At 42.2% G+C, this 13831-nt stretch overlaps 1 protein-coding gene across 1 annotated transcript; it reads left to right on the plus strand.

Annotated features, from left to right (window-relative positions):
• The first annotated feature begins 728 nt into the window (after positions 1-728).
• MYLIP (myosin regulatory light chain interacting protein) lies at positions 729-12749 on the plus strand. Its single transcript, XM_015854722.3, has 7 exons — positions 729-955; positions 1567-1757; positions 7804-7989; positions 8389-8586; positions 8890-9054; positions 10615-11035; positions 11384-12749. Exons 1-7 carry the CDS (start codon positions 869-871, stop codon positions 11471-11473), a joined length of 1338 nt encoding a protein of 445 aa, XP_015710208.1. The 5' UTR covers positions 729-868; the 3' UTR covers positions 11474-12749.
• Positions 12750-13831: the final 1082 nt, after the last annotated feature.

The raw sequence follows: 13831 nt of genomic DNA on the forward strand, positions 1-13831 counted from the left end.
GCACAGGGCTTAACCAACTTATGCGATCTAGTGCTACAAGCTATTTTGGTGGCTTTAGGCTTAGATTTCAAAGCAGGATAGTGCTCCTACAGACATAATAAGAACACCTTCATCCGCGTTAGGTTAGACAAGAAGAAAACACAGGAGGAATGCTGATGTATGCAGAAAACGAGGCCTCTAGGAGGGGAGCCAGCCCTATACAGAGAACAAGGAGAGCCAGTTTGTGGTGCATGAGTGGCATGGATGCGTAAGGAATGCCTGTTAGCTGAAAGCTGGCCATCACTGTTTGGTGCTGGGTAAAACCAACATCCTGTTATCAGGATTTCTTCACCTTCCTGCTGCATCTGTGCAAGAAAACAGAAATAAAACAAACTTTTCCTGCCCCCACTCCAAAATAAACTAAGAAACAAGTGGAAAAGGCAAAATATTCGGTGTTCTGTGTTGGTGGCTCATCCCCCTGTCATAAATTCCCTTCAAAGGAACTGTTTTTTCCCAAACCCAACCTGCCCTTTCCCCATCCTCATCCCGTCCTTCCTCACCACACCCCCAGGCCGGCAGGGGGCGCCCTACAGCCCCCCCACATCAACCGCAGCCGTTCTCCAGAAGACGGCTGCGCTGATTGGCGGCCGAGCGACCCGCAGCGGAGAGCGGAGCCTCGCGATTGGTCCGCAGGTGCCGCGCAGGGGGGAGGCAGAGGGTATATAAGGAGGGAGCGGCGGCAGCGGAGCGTGGATAGTGGTTGCGTTGTGTTGGTGTGCGGGTGTGGGCGGCGCGAGGCGCAGCCCGCAAGCACAGCGCCCTTCCCCGTCAGTGCCGGCATTGGCAGCCGTTCGGTGCGGTGCAGTGGCAGCTCTGGCCGACCCCAACCATGCTGTGTTATGTGACCAGGCCGGACGCGGTGGTGATGGAGGTGGAGGTAGAGGCGAAAGCCAACGGCGAGGACTGCCTCAACCAGGTGAGGGGCGTCCCCAGTGGGGCGGGTGGCGGTCTCCCCCCCCCCAACCCCATTATTTTCTCCCTTTCTTTACCCCCCCCCCCTCCCTTCCATGTTGGATGCGGGGGTTGCCGCATCCCTCTCCTTGCCGCTCTCCGGCCCGGCGCTGGTTATCGCCTTTCTCCTTCACTTGTTTGGGAAGGGCGGGCCAACAAGGGGGTGAGAGGGGGGCTGGGGAGGCCTCGGCCTCGCTGCTGCGGCCCCATCTCAACCTCCCCCCCAAACCCGAGGGATGGGGGGGCATGGAAGGACCCGTCGGGCCGCTGCGAGGCCGCCCGGGTGGGGCCCGCGGTAGCTGGGGCTGCGGGAAGAGCCGCCCCGTCTGTGCGTGGTGTCTGGGTGAAGCTGAGCCTGTCCCCCCCGGGGGGTCATAAAGTCCGTGTTGTTGTCGGCTAGTGGGGACGTTGCCAGCTTGTTTACGTAGCGCTTTGCACGCCGCTCTTTGGAAATCTGCTCATATAAAGATGCTTGCAAACAGGGTTTCTCTCTCGTTTCAAGCTGCTCACACTTGAGCCGGGGTATCTTTGTCTAATCGTGTCGTTCGTGCCTTATAAACGACCTCTTTCTTTCAGGTTTGCAGAAGGTTGGGGATCATAGAAGTCGATTATTTCGGACTGCAGTTCACTGGCAGCAAAGGGGAGAATCTATGGCTGAATCTGAGGAACAGGATTTCCCAGCAGATGGATGGTTTAGCTCCTTATCGGTTTAAATTAAGAGTCAAGTTCTTTGTAGAGCCGCATCTTATCTTACAAGAACAGACAAGGTAAGGTAAAGAACGCTGTAAGCAAAGCTAATTTTGTTCTCGGCTTTGTTAACTTGTGAAAATGATTATGTGGAGGCTCTATTTCTTCTGTCTTCTGATATTCCCTGTTGAAGTCAGTTTAAATCCACTATTTAGACGTGTTGTTCACTTTTTAGAAAGAAAAAGTAATGGTGTGAGTAGCTAGCAGTAATGTATGTAGTTAATTCCGTGAGAAACTGGTGCTGGAAGAAGCTGAGCTAACAGTAACAACTTATTTAGATGGCAAATGTGTGTCCGATAGTAACCCCAGCTCAGTGGTGTTACTGTAGGTCGTTCTAAGGCAGGAAACAATTCCTCCCACAGAGCAAAAACTTGCTGAATTCCTTTTTGTCTGGTATCATGTTACAGTAACTTTCAAACAGCTACAGGCCCTGTGAGGCTACAAAAGAAACAGCTGTTGGGCTTCTGTAGCCTGTCCTAGTAACTAAATTGTTATACTGCTACCCAGCCTTAAGGTTTGGACTGCTAAGATTAGTGAGGTGTGCTTGCTTTCACTCCTTGAATTTGATTACCGCCTTACCGCTTGATCTCCAATTGCTTTCTCTTTAAGGAAAGCTGGGTACATAAGTTTAATACTGATTTCTCAACTAATGTTTTTTGTTTTAGGTAGTAAATGGGGCAGATGGAAATCTAGTGTCTGGCTGGTAGTGCCAAAATGTCTTCATTTAGTAGAATGAGTTAGTTAGGTACTGGAGTAGGCTCCCCAGGGAGGTGGTTGAATCGCCATCCCTGGTTGTGTTTAAGAGCCATTTGGATGTGGTGCTCGGGAATACAATTTAGTGTAGGGTTTTTAGAGTTAAGGTTCTGGTTAGGCTACAGTTGGACTTGATGATCTACAAGGTCTTTTCCAACCTGGGTAATTCTATGATTATCCACTTTTACTTTGTACTATCAGAATTAAGACCACAGACATGACGCCCTTGTTCTGCACAGCATGTTTGTGTAATTAATTCGGTCATAAACTAGCTCTTGATTTGGTGTGTATTTCATAGGAAGGGACGTCTTGAGTTTTTCCTTCCCTAATGTATAGGGGTGAGGCTTTGGGGAGTGGTTATTGCCCAATCTGTTTGAAGTTGTCTGAATGCTGTTTGTATGACTTTATCTGGCATAATAGATTCAGTTGGGCAAATATAGTCCAACAAATCCAGGATGTCTTTGGGCTCTTACTGAATACTTTTCTTCAAAATGCATATATATATATAGAGAGAGAGAGAGAGAGAGAGAGAGAGTCTTAAACATTCTCAATGAGATTAAGTGAAGAAAGGAGGAAATAAAGGATTTTTATGTAGAACCAAAGAAGCAACAGGGTCTCATTCCTGATGAGGCAGATGAAATTGCTGTGTATGTTGTTGGATGCAGCTCCTCACTCAGGCAAAGCCATTGTGAATCTGAGGAAACAAAGTGCAGCTGTGATTGGTGTTTTGCTGTTGCTGCTGAGAGCTTGTTCTGCTTTATATGGCTCTTGCAGACACCTGTCTTCTTACCTTCAACACCATCAGTGCAAGTCTTGGCAGGTTGTGTAAGCTACTAACAGAGCTTGAAGTGGTGAAACACACCCCAAGGGCCTAAAAGGCAGGTTTTGTAGCTAGACTGCAAAATAACTTGTATGTACATACATCAAAGTCATGAGTGTGTTCCACTATAAAGATGACTTTAAGAGGTTGCAGGTGGGATGAGTTCTCTTTTATGTGTGAATTAAGGCTGTTTGAAAGTATTTTAACAAACACGTCTAACACTGAGACTCAGTCAATGAGAGCTCTATTAAAATGAGGCCATGGTGAAAATGAATTGATGATTTGGAGAGAAACTGCTTATCTGGGGCCTTAGGAGCATTCGCACTTGCAAGATAATGACATGAAATGCTAAATCAAAGTCAGCTGTTCAGTCCACATACTGAGTATCTGTGCTAAAAGCGCTTGCATTAATAATTAAATCCACGTTGCAAAATAGTTTGCGTTGGCTGCATTTTAGCTGCCTGCATGTGGCAGATCTAGAGCTCCATGGTGGTTGTGGTTAGTGTGTATTTCTGTAGTGCTGGCACTGAGGTGCATTAAATTTGCTATTCCTTCTCAGGTCTGCTAAAGGATTTAGCTGTGCACCCCTAGTTTAGTTTAAATTTGGGTAGGATGAAGGAAAAGGTAAAAACGTGTTGAACCTGTCAGTGAATTGGTGGGTGTATCATAGAAGAGAGTTAAAATGAGCCTTACAGCTACAACCAACACTTTGTTTCTTGCCTTTTCTTGCAAAGTCAGTGTTCTGGTTAACAAAGACAGCAATGGATGCTCTTGGTTTCCTGTAGCATAGTTACATCCACAGCTGCTATACAAGGACGGTGTTCCTAGCACTGTTATGCTCTCATTCTTGCATGAGGGAAGCTGGGGAAGTCTCATCCTTATGTTCTGCCTCTGAAGCTGACTTGCCTTATAGGCAGCTGATCTGGCTGCTGAACATCAGCCCTTTCTCCTGTTATCTTTCATCACTGTGCAGCCCAGTGGAAGACTGCAGCCTCATGCATTTTTTAATACGCAAGGAAGCCAAACGCGAGGCTGTCATTGTCTCTTTGACCGCTGTGGCAACACGGTGCCTTTGCTGAGTGCTTTGTGAGACGCGTAGGGGGAAGAAACTTTCCCCTACTTACACTTTGGCACGGGTCAAGTGTTGAGCAGCTGGAAAGCCGAGGAACGATGATGCTTCGGGGTTTGCTGGAGTGAGCGGGGCCCGGGCAATCAGGGGCGGTGAACGCGAGTAACCCGAGCGGATGGGCGGCCCCGGCGCTGGGCCGGGCCGATGTCGGTACTTGGTTCCCCATTGGTGCTCGGCTCCTCGGTCTCTGGGCAGAGAGAGGGGCCCGGTAGAGCCTCGGCCTTCGGGAGCCAAAGTCCGTGTTTGGATCATAGTGCAAAAGCAGAAATAAATCTGGGGGCTATGAGCCGTACGGGCGCATTCATTGGTGAAGGATTGAGTTCTGGCGCTTCTTCAGCTGTCGGCTGAGTTTAGAACTTATCTTTGTATGTGGACTTATCTCTATTCGCGCTGTTTTCCTTTGGTTTAAACAACAGGAAAAGCTGTACTAGGAGCCAAATTTTCACTGCAGAGTTTTGAGTCCTAACCTATAATTATCTTCAGTAAGTTCTTATGGAAGAGATACGAATCTTTTATTGCAGACCCTTTTCATAGCCCTCATTCTGTGTGGTCCTTGGTTCTAATCCAACTCATTTGAGAGGCTGATTTTTAACTTTTTTTCCTTAGCAATGTCACTGCAGTGAAGAACTGACATGTTTTGGGGTAGTAACAGTCCATCCAGTCAGCCTGCATCAGTTCTTTCTGAGGGGGGGGGGGGGGAACCACTTGATTTGGTACGTGGTTTGAGGCTTATGTCTAAATATATTCAGTATCAAATAGCTTACGTGCAACTAGCAAGTACTTTAATCACTGCTATGCATTAAAATGCTTTAATATTCTCATGGAACTCAAATAGTATGGAAAGTTATAGGGCAGTATCATGATGGGCTGATCACCCATGTAAACCAGTGCCTGAGGAAAGCGTGTAATTGTATTTTAACTTTGATACTGCTTTTCCTATATTTCCAAGTAGAAATTTGAGGAAGGTACTCTATAATTAAACATAGAGGAACATCTAGATGGCCTGAGGTGTGTGGGGGGTGGAGCTAATGTTCTTTTAAGCTGCACAGACTCTTGTACAAATGCTGTCACATACAGAATGCAGCTTATTTGTGACTTTGTCACTGCAGAGGAAGGTTCTGTTTGTTTTTAAGGCTATCTTTAGTTGTGAGATGCCCCAGTATGTCTGGTGAGTGTTAAGGTGACTAGCAGCTGCAGTAAGAAATGGATGTGGGTCTGAGTTGTGAAGGCCTGTTTTCTAAGGAGAGCTAAAGGTTAAGTGGAACTTTGGCAGGAGTTGCACCAAAGTGGCAGGATGTACTAAAAGAATATTAAGGGGAAGGAGAGGGGAAAAAATGCCTTTCCTTACAGTTATTTCTTAAACTTTTAGTTGGTAATAAATACTTATGTACCACATACGAGTGAAGTGGTGAGTGGTGAAGAGACAGAAGCAAAGATGACCTGTTGGGCCCTTTAGGCTTCACAGGGTTAGATGTCTAACTGCCTCAGGGCTCCTGATTCTTATTTTGCTGGAGTGTATTCAGCAGTAAAAGCACATTCTGTTGCCATTCTGTTTGAAGATAAAGAAAGGTTATAGTAGTGTATAAAAAGAAACATCTTTTTATAGTCGCAGAAACTGACTGGTGTAATGTTTTTAACCTTGAAGGGTGTTGATTTTTGCAGTGGATATTAATGTATTTTTGGGTAAGCGTGATCTTAAAATGCTTGATGGGAAGACAACACTCATTAGAATTGCTTTTTCAGATGTATAAAACATTCGCAGCCCTCATTCTTTCAATTCACAGATGCTTTTCCTTCCTGTGATGCATTTCAGGTCCAAAAAAGAAAAGCACCAGCACTGTATCTGTGTCTATATATGCAGGAGCCATCTTTTGTTTCTTCAGTTCTCCTCCTTGATGTCAATAAGGCCTCCCTGCCAGAGCAGAACGTCGGCTTTTCCTTGTCTAGTCAGTGCTGTCACGTATGTGAAGTACACAGAATGAAGATACAAGTATTTAGGTGTGGCAGCTGAAAACATGTCAGCTAATGAGAATAAAATTGACAGCTTCTTCTTTGAAATAATGTAGGTGTAATTAGTATGTAGTTATAAGCACTAGAAAACCTGCTTTCATACTAACGGGATCAGAAGTGCATGGAAAAGCCGTTTGTTTTAGGGAGTGTTGATTGGGATCAAGGGAATGCTACAGTTTGGGTTTATTTTGGCCACAACTCTTTAGTAATTAATTGGATTTATGGATTTATGAATAAAGCTTTGAAAGCAGCGTGTACAACCCAGCCATCCACTTTAAAATCCCCAGCTATGCCTTTCTATGGCTCAAACCAGAGGGACAGAGACTCTCATAGAACAAAGAATGAACACATGTTTAGCAAGATATGGGTCATGCTGGGAAGGTAGCCCTGTGAAACTAAAGTGTGTTGTAAGAGGAGTTGCATGTGACATCAAGAGTTGCTTTTGGAAGGAAAGCTAATCGCTAACCAGCATTTGAACTTCAGTGATTCAACGTAACTTCTTTAAAAAGTAGATTGCATTTAATTTTAGAGAAGGCAGTAAAATGAAAATGTCTTGTCATGGTAGAAGCTATGATATATCCCTGCGGGTACTAGACTTGATCTATTGAATGCTTTCTTAGTGAAATGTAATTACTGCTGCAGCTGGCATCTATAAACATGCTGAATGTTAAGAAAAAGTGGAAAGAAAAGGTATATTTCCTTCCCTGAAGGAAGATACAGATGAATTTGCAGAGGTTAAGGTAGACTACAGTGGGAATTAACAAGCTGCTGTTAGTGATGGTAGAGAATTTGGTTTGTCTAACTGGCCTATTAGGGAATTAAGAGCAGCTTTGTGAATTTTCCAGCTCATGTTAAACTGGCCTAGATGCCAAGTTACACTCTTATTCGTGCTCCTGGCAAAAGTGCTGTCTTTAATTGGTGGCAGAACCATTTCATCTGTGTAGAGGAAGTACATTCTCTCGTGTGGTAAAGTTACATGTGCTGTTTGAGCTGCTCTTCACAAATTTTCTTCTGTCATTTGTAAGTAAAACAATCACTGGAAATCAACCTATGTGCCTCATTGGTATTTTACTTAATGAAGTTAATAAGTGGCCTTAAAAGCTTAAGCAGCTTCTGTTAAGACTGATGTTGAAGTGATAGCTTCTTTTAATAATGCTTTTAGACACTGTCTTGTACTCTCATCTTTAAGAGCATAGCAAGATGGTTGGGCCCCTTTCCACTGTGCCAGAATGTTTGTTATACTCACTGGAAATTCTTAATCACCAATTGCATTTGATGTGTATTTGATACCTATTTTGATTACCAAACATGCTGTAACATCTAGGGTAAGCAAACATTTCTGATTTCATTGCAGGCATATGTTTTTCTTGCATATAAAAGAAGATCTTTTGGCTGGTAATCTTCAGTGTTCTTCAGAGCATGCAATTGAACTTAGTGCGTTGTTGGCTCAGATGAAGTTTGGAGATTATAACCAGAACACTGCCAAGTACAATTACGAAGAGCTATGTGCAAAAGAACTCACCACTACTATTCTGGAGAGGTAAAAAAAAAATAAAAAGTAGAAATAAAATAATGCAATATTATGAAGGCCAAAAGCATAAAACTTTTGTTGTGCCCTAAGCTGCTGATGTCATAGCATATCTCATGGGACCAAAATGCTTAGGAAAAAGGGTAGCTTAAAAAAGAGTGTCTTGGTCACGTTTAGCTTTTATGGTTTTTAAGCAAATTGTAGTATTGTCTCTTAAATATTCTCAGAATGTTTTAGAAGTTTTCTATTAAATATCTGACTTGTTTTATCTGCTATAGATTTCCAGTTGTTTCAGACCCAAAAGAGTAATCTGTTTAACTAGGTCATTCAAAACCCATGTTACACCCACCTGCTAACAGTAACAGCATGTACTTAAGTTATTTCATCTATCCTTCATCTTTTCACCAACAGCATTATTGCAAAGCACAAGGATCTGGAAGGTTTAAGTCAAGCTTCTGCTGAATACCAGATTCTACAGATTGTGACAACACTGGAGAACTATGGGGTAGAGTGGCACTCTGTTAGGGACAGTGAAGGGCAAAAGCTCCTTATCGGTGTTGGACCTGAAGGCATATCCATCTGTAAAGAGGACTTCAGTCCTATCAACAGGTATGTGATTTGTGGAATTGTTTTTCATTATTGAGAACTACTGAGTGTTCCTCTGGTTCTTATGTAAAACCAACAAAACTGCTCTGAATTACTGAAAGGAGCTATTGCAGTGTAGGCTATGAGGGTAGTAGTGACCTGCTTACCAAGACTCCTAGTCTTGATACTTCTTAGTTTTATGTATGTTTGAATCAGTGTCTTCAGTGTTACAGGCAATGGTGAGAAGTCGTGCTAACTTGTGAAAGTGCGCTTTTAGGTTGTGGGAAATGCCCTTTTTAGTCTACATAACACTATTTTTTTCCTTAGGATTGCTTATCCTGTTGTTCAAATGGCGACTCAGTCTGGGAAGAATGTGTACTTGACTGTTACTAAGGAGTCTGGTAACAGTGTTGTTCTGCTGTTTAAGATGATCAGTACAAGGGCAGCAAGTGGACTCTACAGAGCAATTACAGAGACCCATGCATTTTACAGGTCAGTGCTGCCATTTGAGTCAACTTCACTCTTCCCTCAAGGCCAGAATATGAATAGGTTTTTGTTCCTTTCCATTTTATGGTATGGGAGTATTAAAACAAAAAAAGGTTTTAGTACTCTGCTATGAATCATAGTGTCTTTGTGTCTTCTAGTGTCTAGAAACTTGCTGTTTTCTTTATTCCATGATACCTTGTGTACAAGCCAAGGTGAGAGCAAAGGAGCAGAGGAGAACTTGTTTTTCCAAACATGAAGCTGTAGCTCAAGCATATGTCCTTGATGTGTGCTTGTTTCTCCTTTATTAGGCTTTTCTTGTTGCCAGAAGTTCTCTTCCTACAGTTCCTACAATCTTCCTACATCTCCTCTTGACTCTGCTTATGTACTTCAGATTCTGTTTCATGCCAGGAGCCATCAGTTGTCTTTATCCTTCTGTTCTTTCAGCGGAGCTGCTATCATCAATTTCTGATGGCTGATTCTTTTTGAAACTAATTCTCACTTCTATGTGAGGTCCAACACTGGTCAGTGGAGGTCACCATCAGAGACATTTAGTGATGTTTCTTCACTAAATTAACTACTGCGTATCAATCTCAATAATTAAAGAGAAGAATTGAACTTCAGCAGAGGAAGATGGAGAAGACCTGTCCAGCTTCTCTTATCAGATCAATTTAATAGAGTGAGAGTAATTAACATCAACTGGTTGCCTTTTTAACTGCTGCAGCTACTTAGCAGCTAACCACTACTTGCTTTATGAGCATGATGTCAAACATAACTTGTTCTCCTTAATTATCTGACCATGCACTTTTATTTTGCATTCTTCTTTCTAGGCAATTAAAATCTTAAATAACTTATCAGACAGTTAAGATTGTCTAGTCTTTGCTTGTCATTTCTGCTGTTCTTTGCAGTTTGTGATTGTAATTTAAGCAGAATTTTAGCTAGTATTTGCCCATAAGCTTAAATTCTTGGACCTTAAGCCTTCTGAGGCTATAGTCCTTGTTCTGTTTTTCTCTTATTCTCTGTCTAGAAAGGTGATAATGTCTTAAGCTTCTGCAGGTATAGTTGTATCACTGATCTATGGTTAGGTTAGCTGAAGCACTCTAGCAAATGAACTGTGTTAATTTAATACTCTGTAGCGTGTTCACCCTGATTTACTTCAGGTGATATAGTGCTAGTTGTTTCAGAGTTATCTAGATCAATCTATGCCCTTAATGGGGGGCAGTAGGCCCATGGGCCCCCAACTCCAAAATGGGAAGGGAAAAGGGGAAAAGAGGTAGGGAAATGGGAGCTGGGCTCAAGGAAACAAACGGAGCAGTGGCAATGATCTAAGGAGGAAAACTTATTAACTATGATATCGGAATGCAAAATAACACAATATAGTACAATCTTAGTGAAAATGAGGCTAATAAATCAAGTAAAATAGGAGAGAAAACAACACCAAGTCTTAAACAGTTCAGGCTGATTTTTGTTTTAATTTCAGTGATGCTATTTCAGCTTTAGGGAAAATAATTCTAGATATGCTTATTAGTATCAACTGAACAAATTTATGTTTGCCTTATTGTTTTATAGATGTGACACTGTCACTAGTGCTGTCATGATGCAATATAGTCGAGACTTGAAGGGCCACCTCGCATCTCTGTTCCTGAATGAAAACATTAATCTTGGGAAAAAGTATGTCTTTGACATAAAAAGAACCTCAAAAGAAGTTTATGATCATGCAAGAAGAGCTCTGTATAATGCTGGCATTGTGGATCTTGTTTCGAGAAGTGACCAAACCCCACCAAGTTCCCCCCTGAAGTCTTCAGAGAGTAGCATGAACTGTGACAATTGTGAGGGTCTTAGCTGCCAACAAACAAAAGCTCTGCAAGAGAAGTTACGGAAGCTAAAGGAATCCATGCTTTGTATGGTGTGTTGTGAAGAGGAAATCAATTCAACCTTTTGTCCCTGTGGCCATACAGTGTGCTGCAAGGCCTGTGCTGCCCAGTTACAGGTAAGTACAATGCCATTAAAGCATGAATTCAATGTGTGGAAGCTTGGTTTTCTGAATACTTACAGTCCTAGATTAATATGCACACACTGATATTAGTAAGACCGAGTTTTGAAATAGCACTGAGTGAGCTAGTTTCAAAGAACACTTTGTTCAGATGAGTTTGAAAGATAAGCTTTAGCTGTGCAAGTTCCACTGTGATGAGACTAAGGATTATAGCATTTCTCAATGTCCTGCTTTAAATATGGAGATTGTGAAGTACTGTTTGTTGTGTAAATAGAGTCTCCAGTGAAGGTAGGAATGTTTGAAATATATGAAATGAACTAATGTCTTAATTATTTTTCTTCACAGTCATGTCCTGTTTGCAGATCTCGTGTAGAGCATGTCCAGCATGTGTATTTACCAACCCACACTAGTCTTCTCAATCTGACTGTGATATGATCTGCGTGTACACTTCAAACCCATCATGTCCTCTTTCAACTGCACTAATACGAATTGCAACCATTGATTGTGAAGAAAGCAATCACTCTGGCACCAATCCATGATCAGAAGCAAAAATACTGCATTTTGAACATAAATATTCTTCGCTCAGCATGCCCAGGATGGTTTGAGGCAGCTCTTGAGAGCAAAGCTGTTAACTGATTTATGTTACTGGAAGGGGAAGATCATGTGGAAGTTTGTAGCATGGCAGTGTTGCCAAAAAGCTAGGGAGCCCTGGAGAAATGAGGTATATGCATTGTTAGACCCAGCAAGAGCAATGCAGCCTTTTATTTTACTCTTCCAACTCTTTTTTTTTTTTTAAGTTCAGGCATTCCATTTATTTGAATAGTAAAACTAGCTTTTACAAATATCAGTTTAGTGTGGCTTGTAGCTTCTGCTTTTAGTCAATTGCTTTAGAGGGGGGAGAACACTGGAAAAAAAAATACAAGGGTTCATCAAGCAACTGTGTTCAGTTTTCTTAAATAGAAAATCCTGTTAGCGTTACCTTTCAAGGTAGAACAAGTTGGTTAATTTCAAAGTGCTGAGGGTAGATCAGGAGAGCCTTTTAGTTTGTAATGATGCCCTATGGAAGCACTGTTAAGAGGCTTCATCCATGATTCTCAGTTAGGCAAAGTATTCCCAGGTTTCCCACATCCAGCTTGGATGGTAATTGCAGCTGCTGCAGTCAGCTGCCCTGAAGTTGGCTTTATCGATGGGGATTGATAACAAACTGTTAATCATGTACCATTATGGTTACATGTAGTTTTAAATGCTTTCTTTGGTTAATGACTTCATTGGCTTGGTTATTAATTGCTAAAACGTTTTTAATCTCCACCTTCCCCCTCCCGTTTGGGCATTTGAGACTCTGGTTTCCTAGTATATTCTCCAGGATACAGAGGGAACTAGAGACCGTGTTTGGGTGCAATACTGGCTTATTCCAAGCTAGAAAAGTACACTGTCACTTTACTGAATCTTTCTGACTATACTTTTCATATTGCCTTAATGTAGCAGTAACGTGTGTTTATGCATCTGTTTCTTTGCACAGACATTTTTGTCAAAATATTAAAACTCTACTTTTTTATGACACATTAGCATATAAACCTTACTCTAAGAGGGTATTTATTTTTTCACTTTGTAAAGAAAATTTGGTTTCCTCATGAAGCAAGAGCTTTTGTCCTATATTGTAGGCGACTTCTGTCTTTTTATATTCAGATTAATAAAGGACTTTAAAAAGCTATTTTGTGATGTTGGGCTGTTTTATTCTGCAGTTCTTCTGCAGCTTTACTGAACTGAAAACGCAGTGTTAAGTACTGATGTTTGTCAGCTGGATTTTGTGGGTCATGTTTTAAGAGGGAGGGAAGAAAGTGGTGTATTTTAAAACAACTGACAGCTTCCAACTGTAAAACAGCCTCCAAAATTAACTTAGCAGAGAACTCTCCTGCAATAACTTGCCTCAATACACATGGTATAACCATGTGTATTGAGTGAAGAAGGAATGGGGTTGTGGAGTTCAAGCATTTCTGTTTAAGAAAGTTGCTTGTTGCCTGAAGCTGTTCGTTGGTTCTGTTCTTTGGTTCATCTCATGCTAAAGGCTCCTTTCATGCTCCTTTCAGAGAATGGTCCTCTGGCCTTAACATGCTGGTAAGCTATTAATGTAAGATGGGGCTGAGATCAGAGCAAAGCGTTCTGGAACCAAGAAGGTGATTTGTGGAGAAGGTTAACAGAACTCACTTAACTGTGCTTACTGCTATTTAAAAGGCAGAGTGGAGTATCCTATCATCAAGACAGTTCATCAGCAATTGAAGCTTGAGAGCTTCTCTGTAGGTATTTTCTGCCTTGTCTTGCAGATCTAAGCAGAGGATCAAGTAGGAGAGCCAGGGTGCAGGTTCGGGCAAGATGCTGTCAAGTACTGTTTGTATTTGAGGCTGTTTGGAATCTGGTTCTATACTGGCAGATGTAAGTGTGGAGCGCTGACAGAAGCTGGCAGCTTTTTGCAGTTGAGAAAGGATGCATTTGATATGCTCTGTATTCAGAGCTTTTAACAAAATGCTATTTAACAGTTGGGAATTGAGTACCAGGTAACCTGTTCTGAACACTGCATCCCCTTGAATTCTGCCTATAAACTAAGTGAAGCTTTTAGTAATTGATTGGCAAAGAAAATATGAGTGGCTATATTGCGTTTGGATAGCTTTCTTTGCAGGTGTTTAAAAGATAGCAGATCATGCTGTATTAGAGAAGCTTTGCTTAACCATCTGAAGCTGCTGCAGTGTGCATTGCTCAATGTTTGCAGTTCCAGTACACACTCATAGAAGTACCCTG

This window comes from Coturnix japonica, chromosome 2 (genome assembly GCF_054131305.1).
Source record: "Coturnix japonica strain WE chromosome 2, WE-NBRP24, whole genome shotgun sequence".
Classification (NCBI taxonomy): Eukaryota; Metazoa; Chordata; class Aves; order Galliformes; family Phasianidae; genus Coturnix; species Coturnix japonica.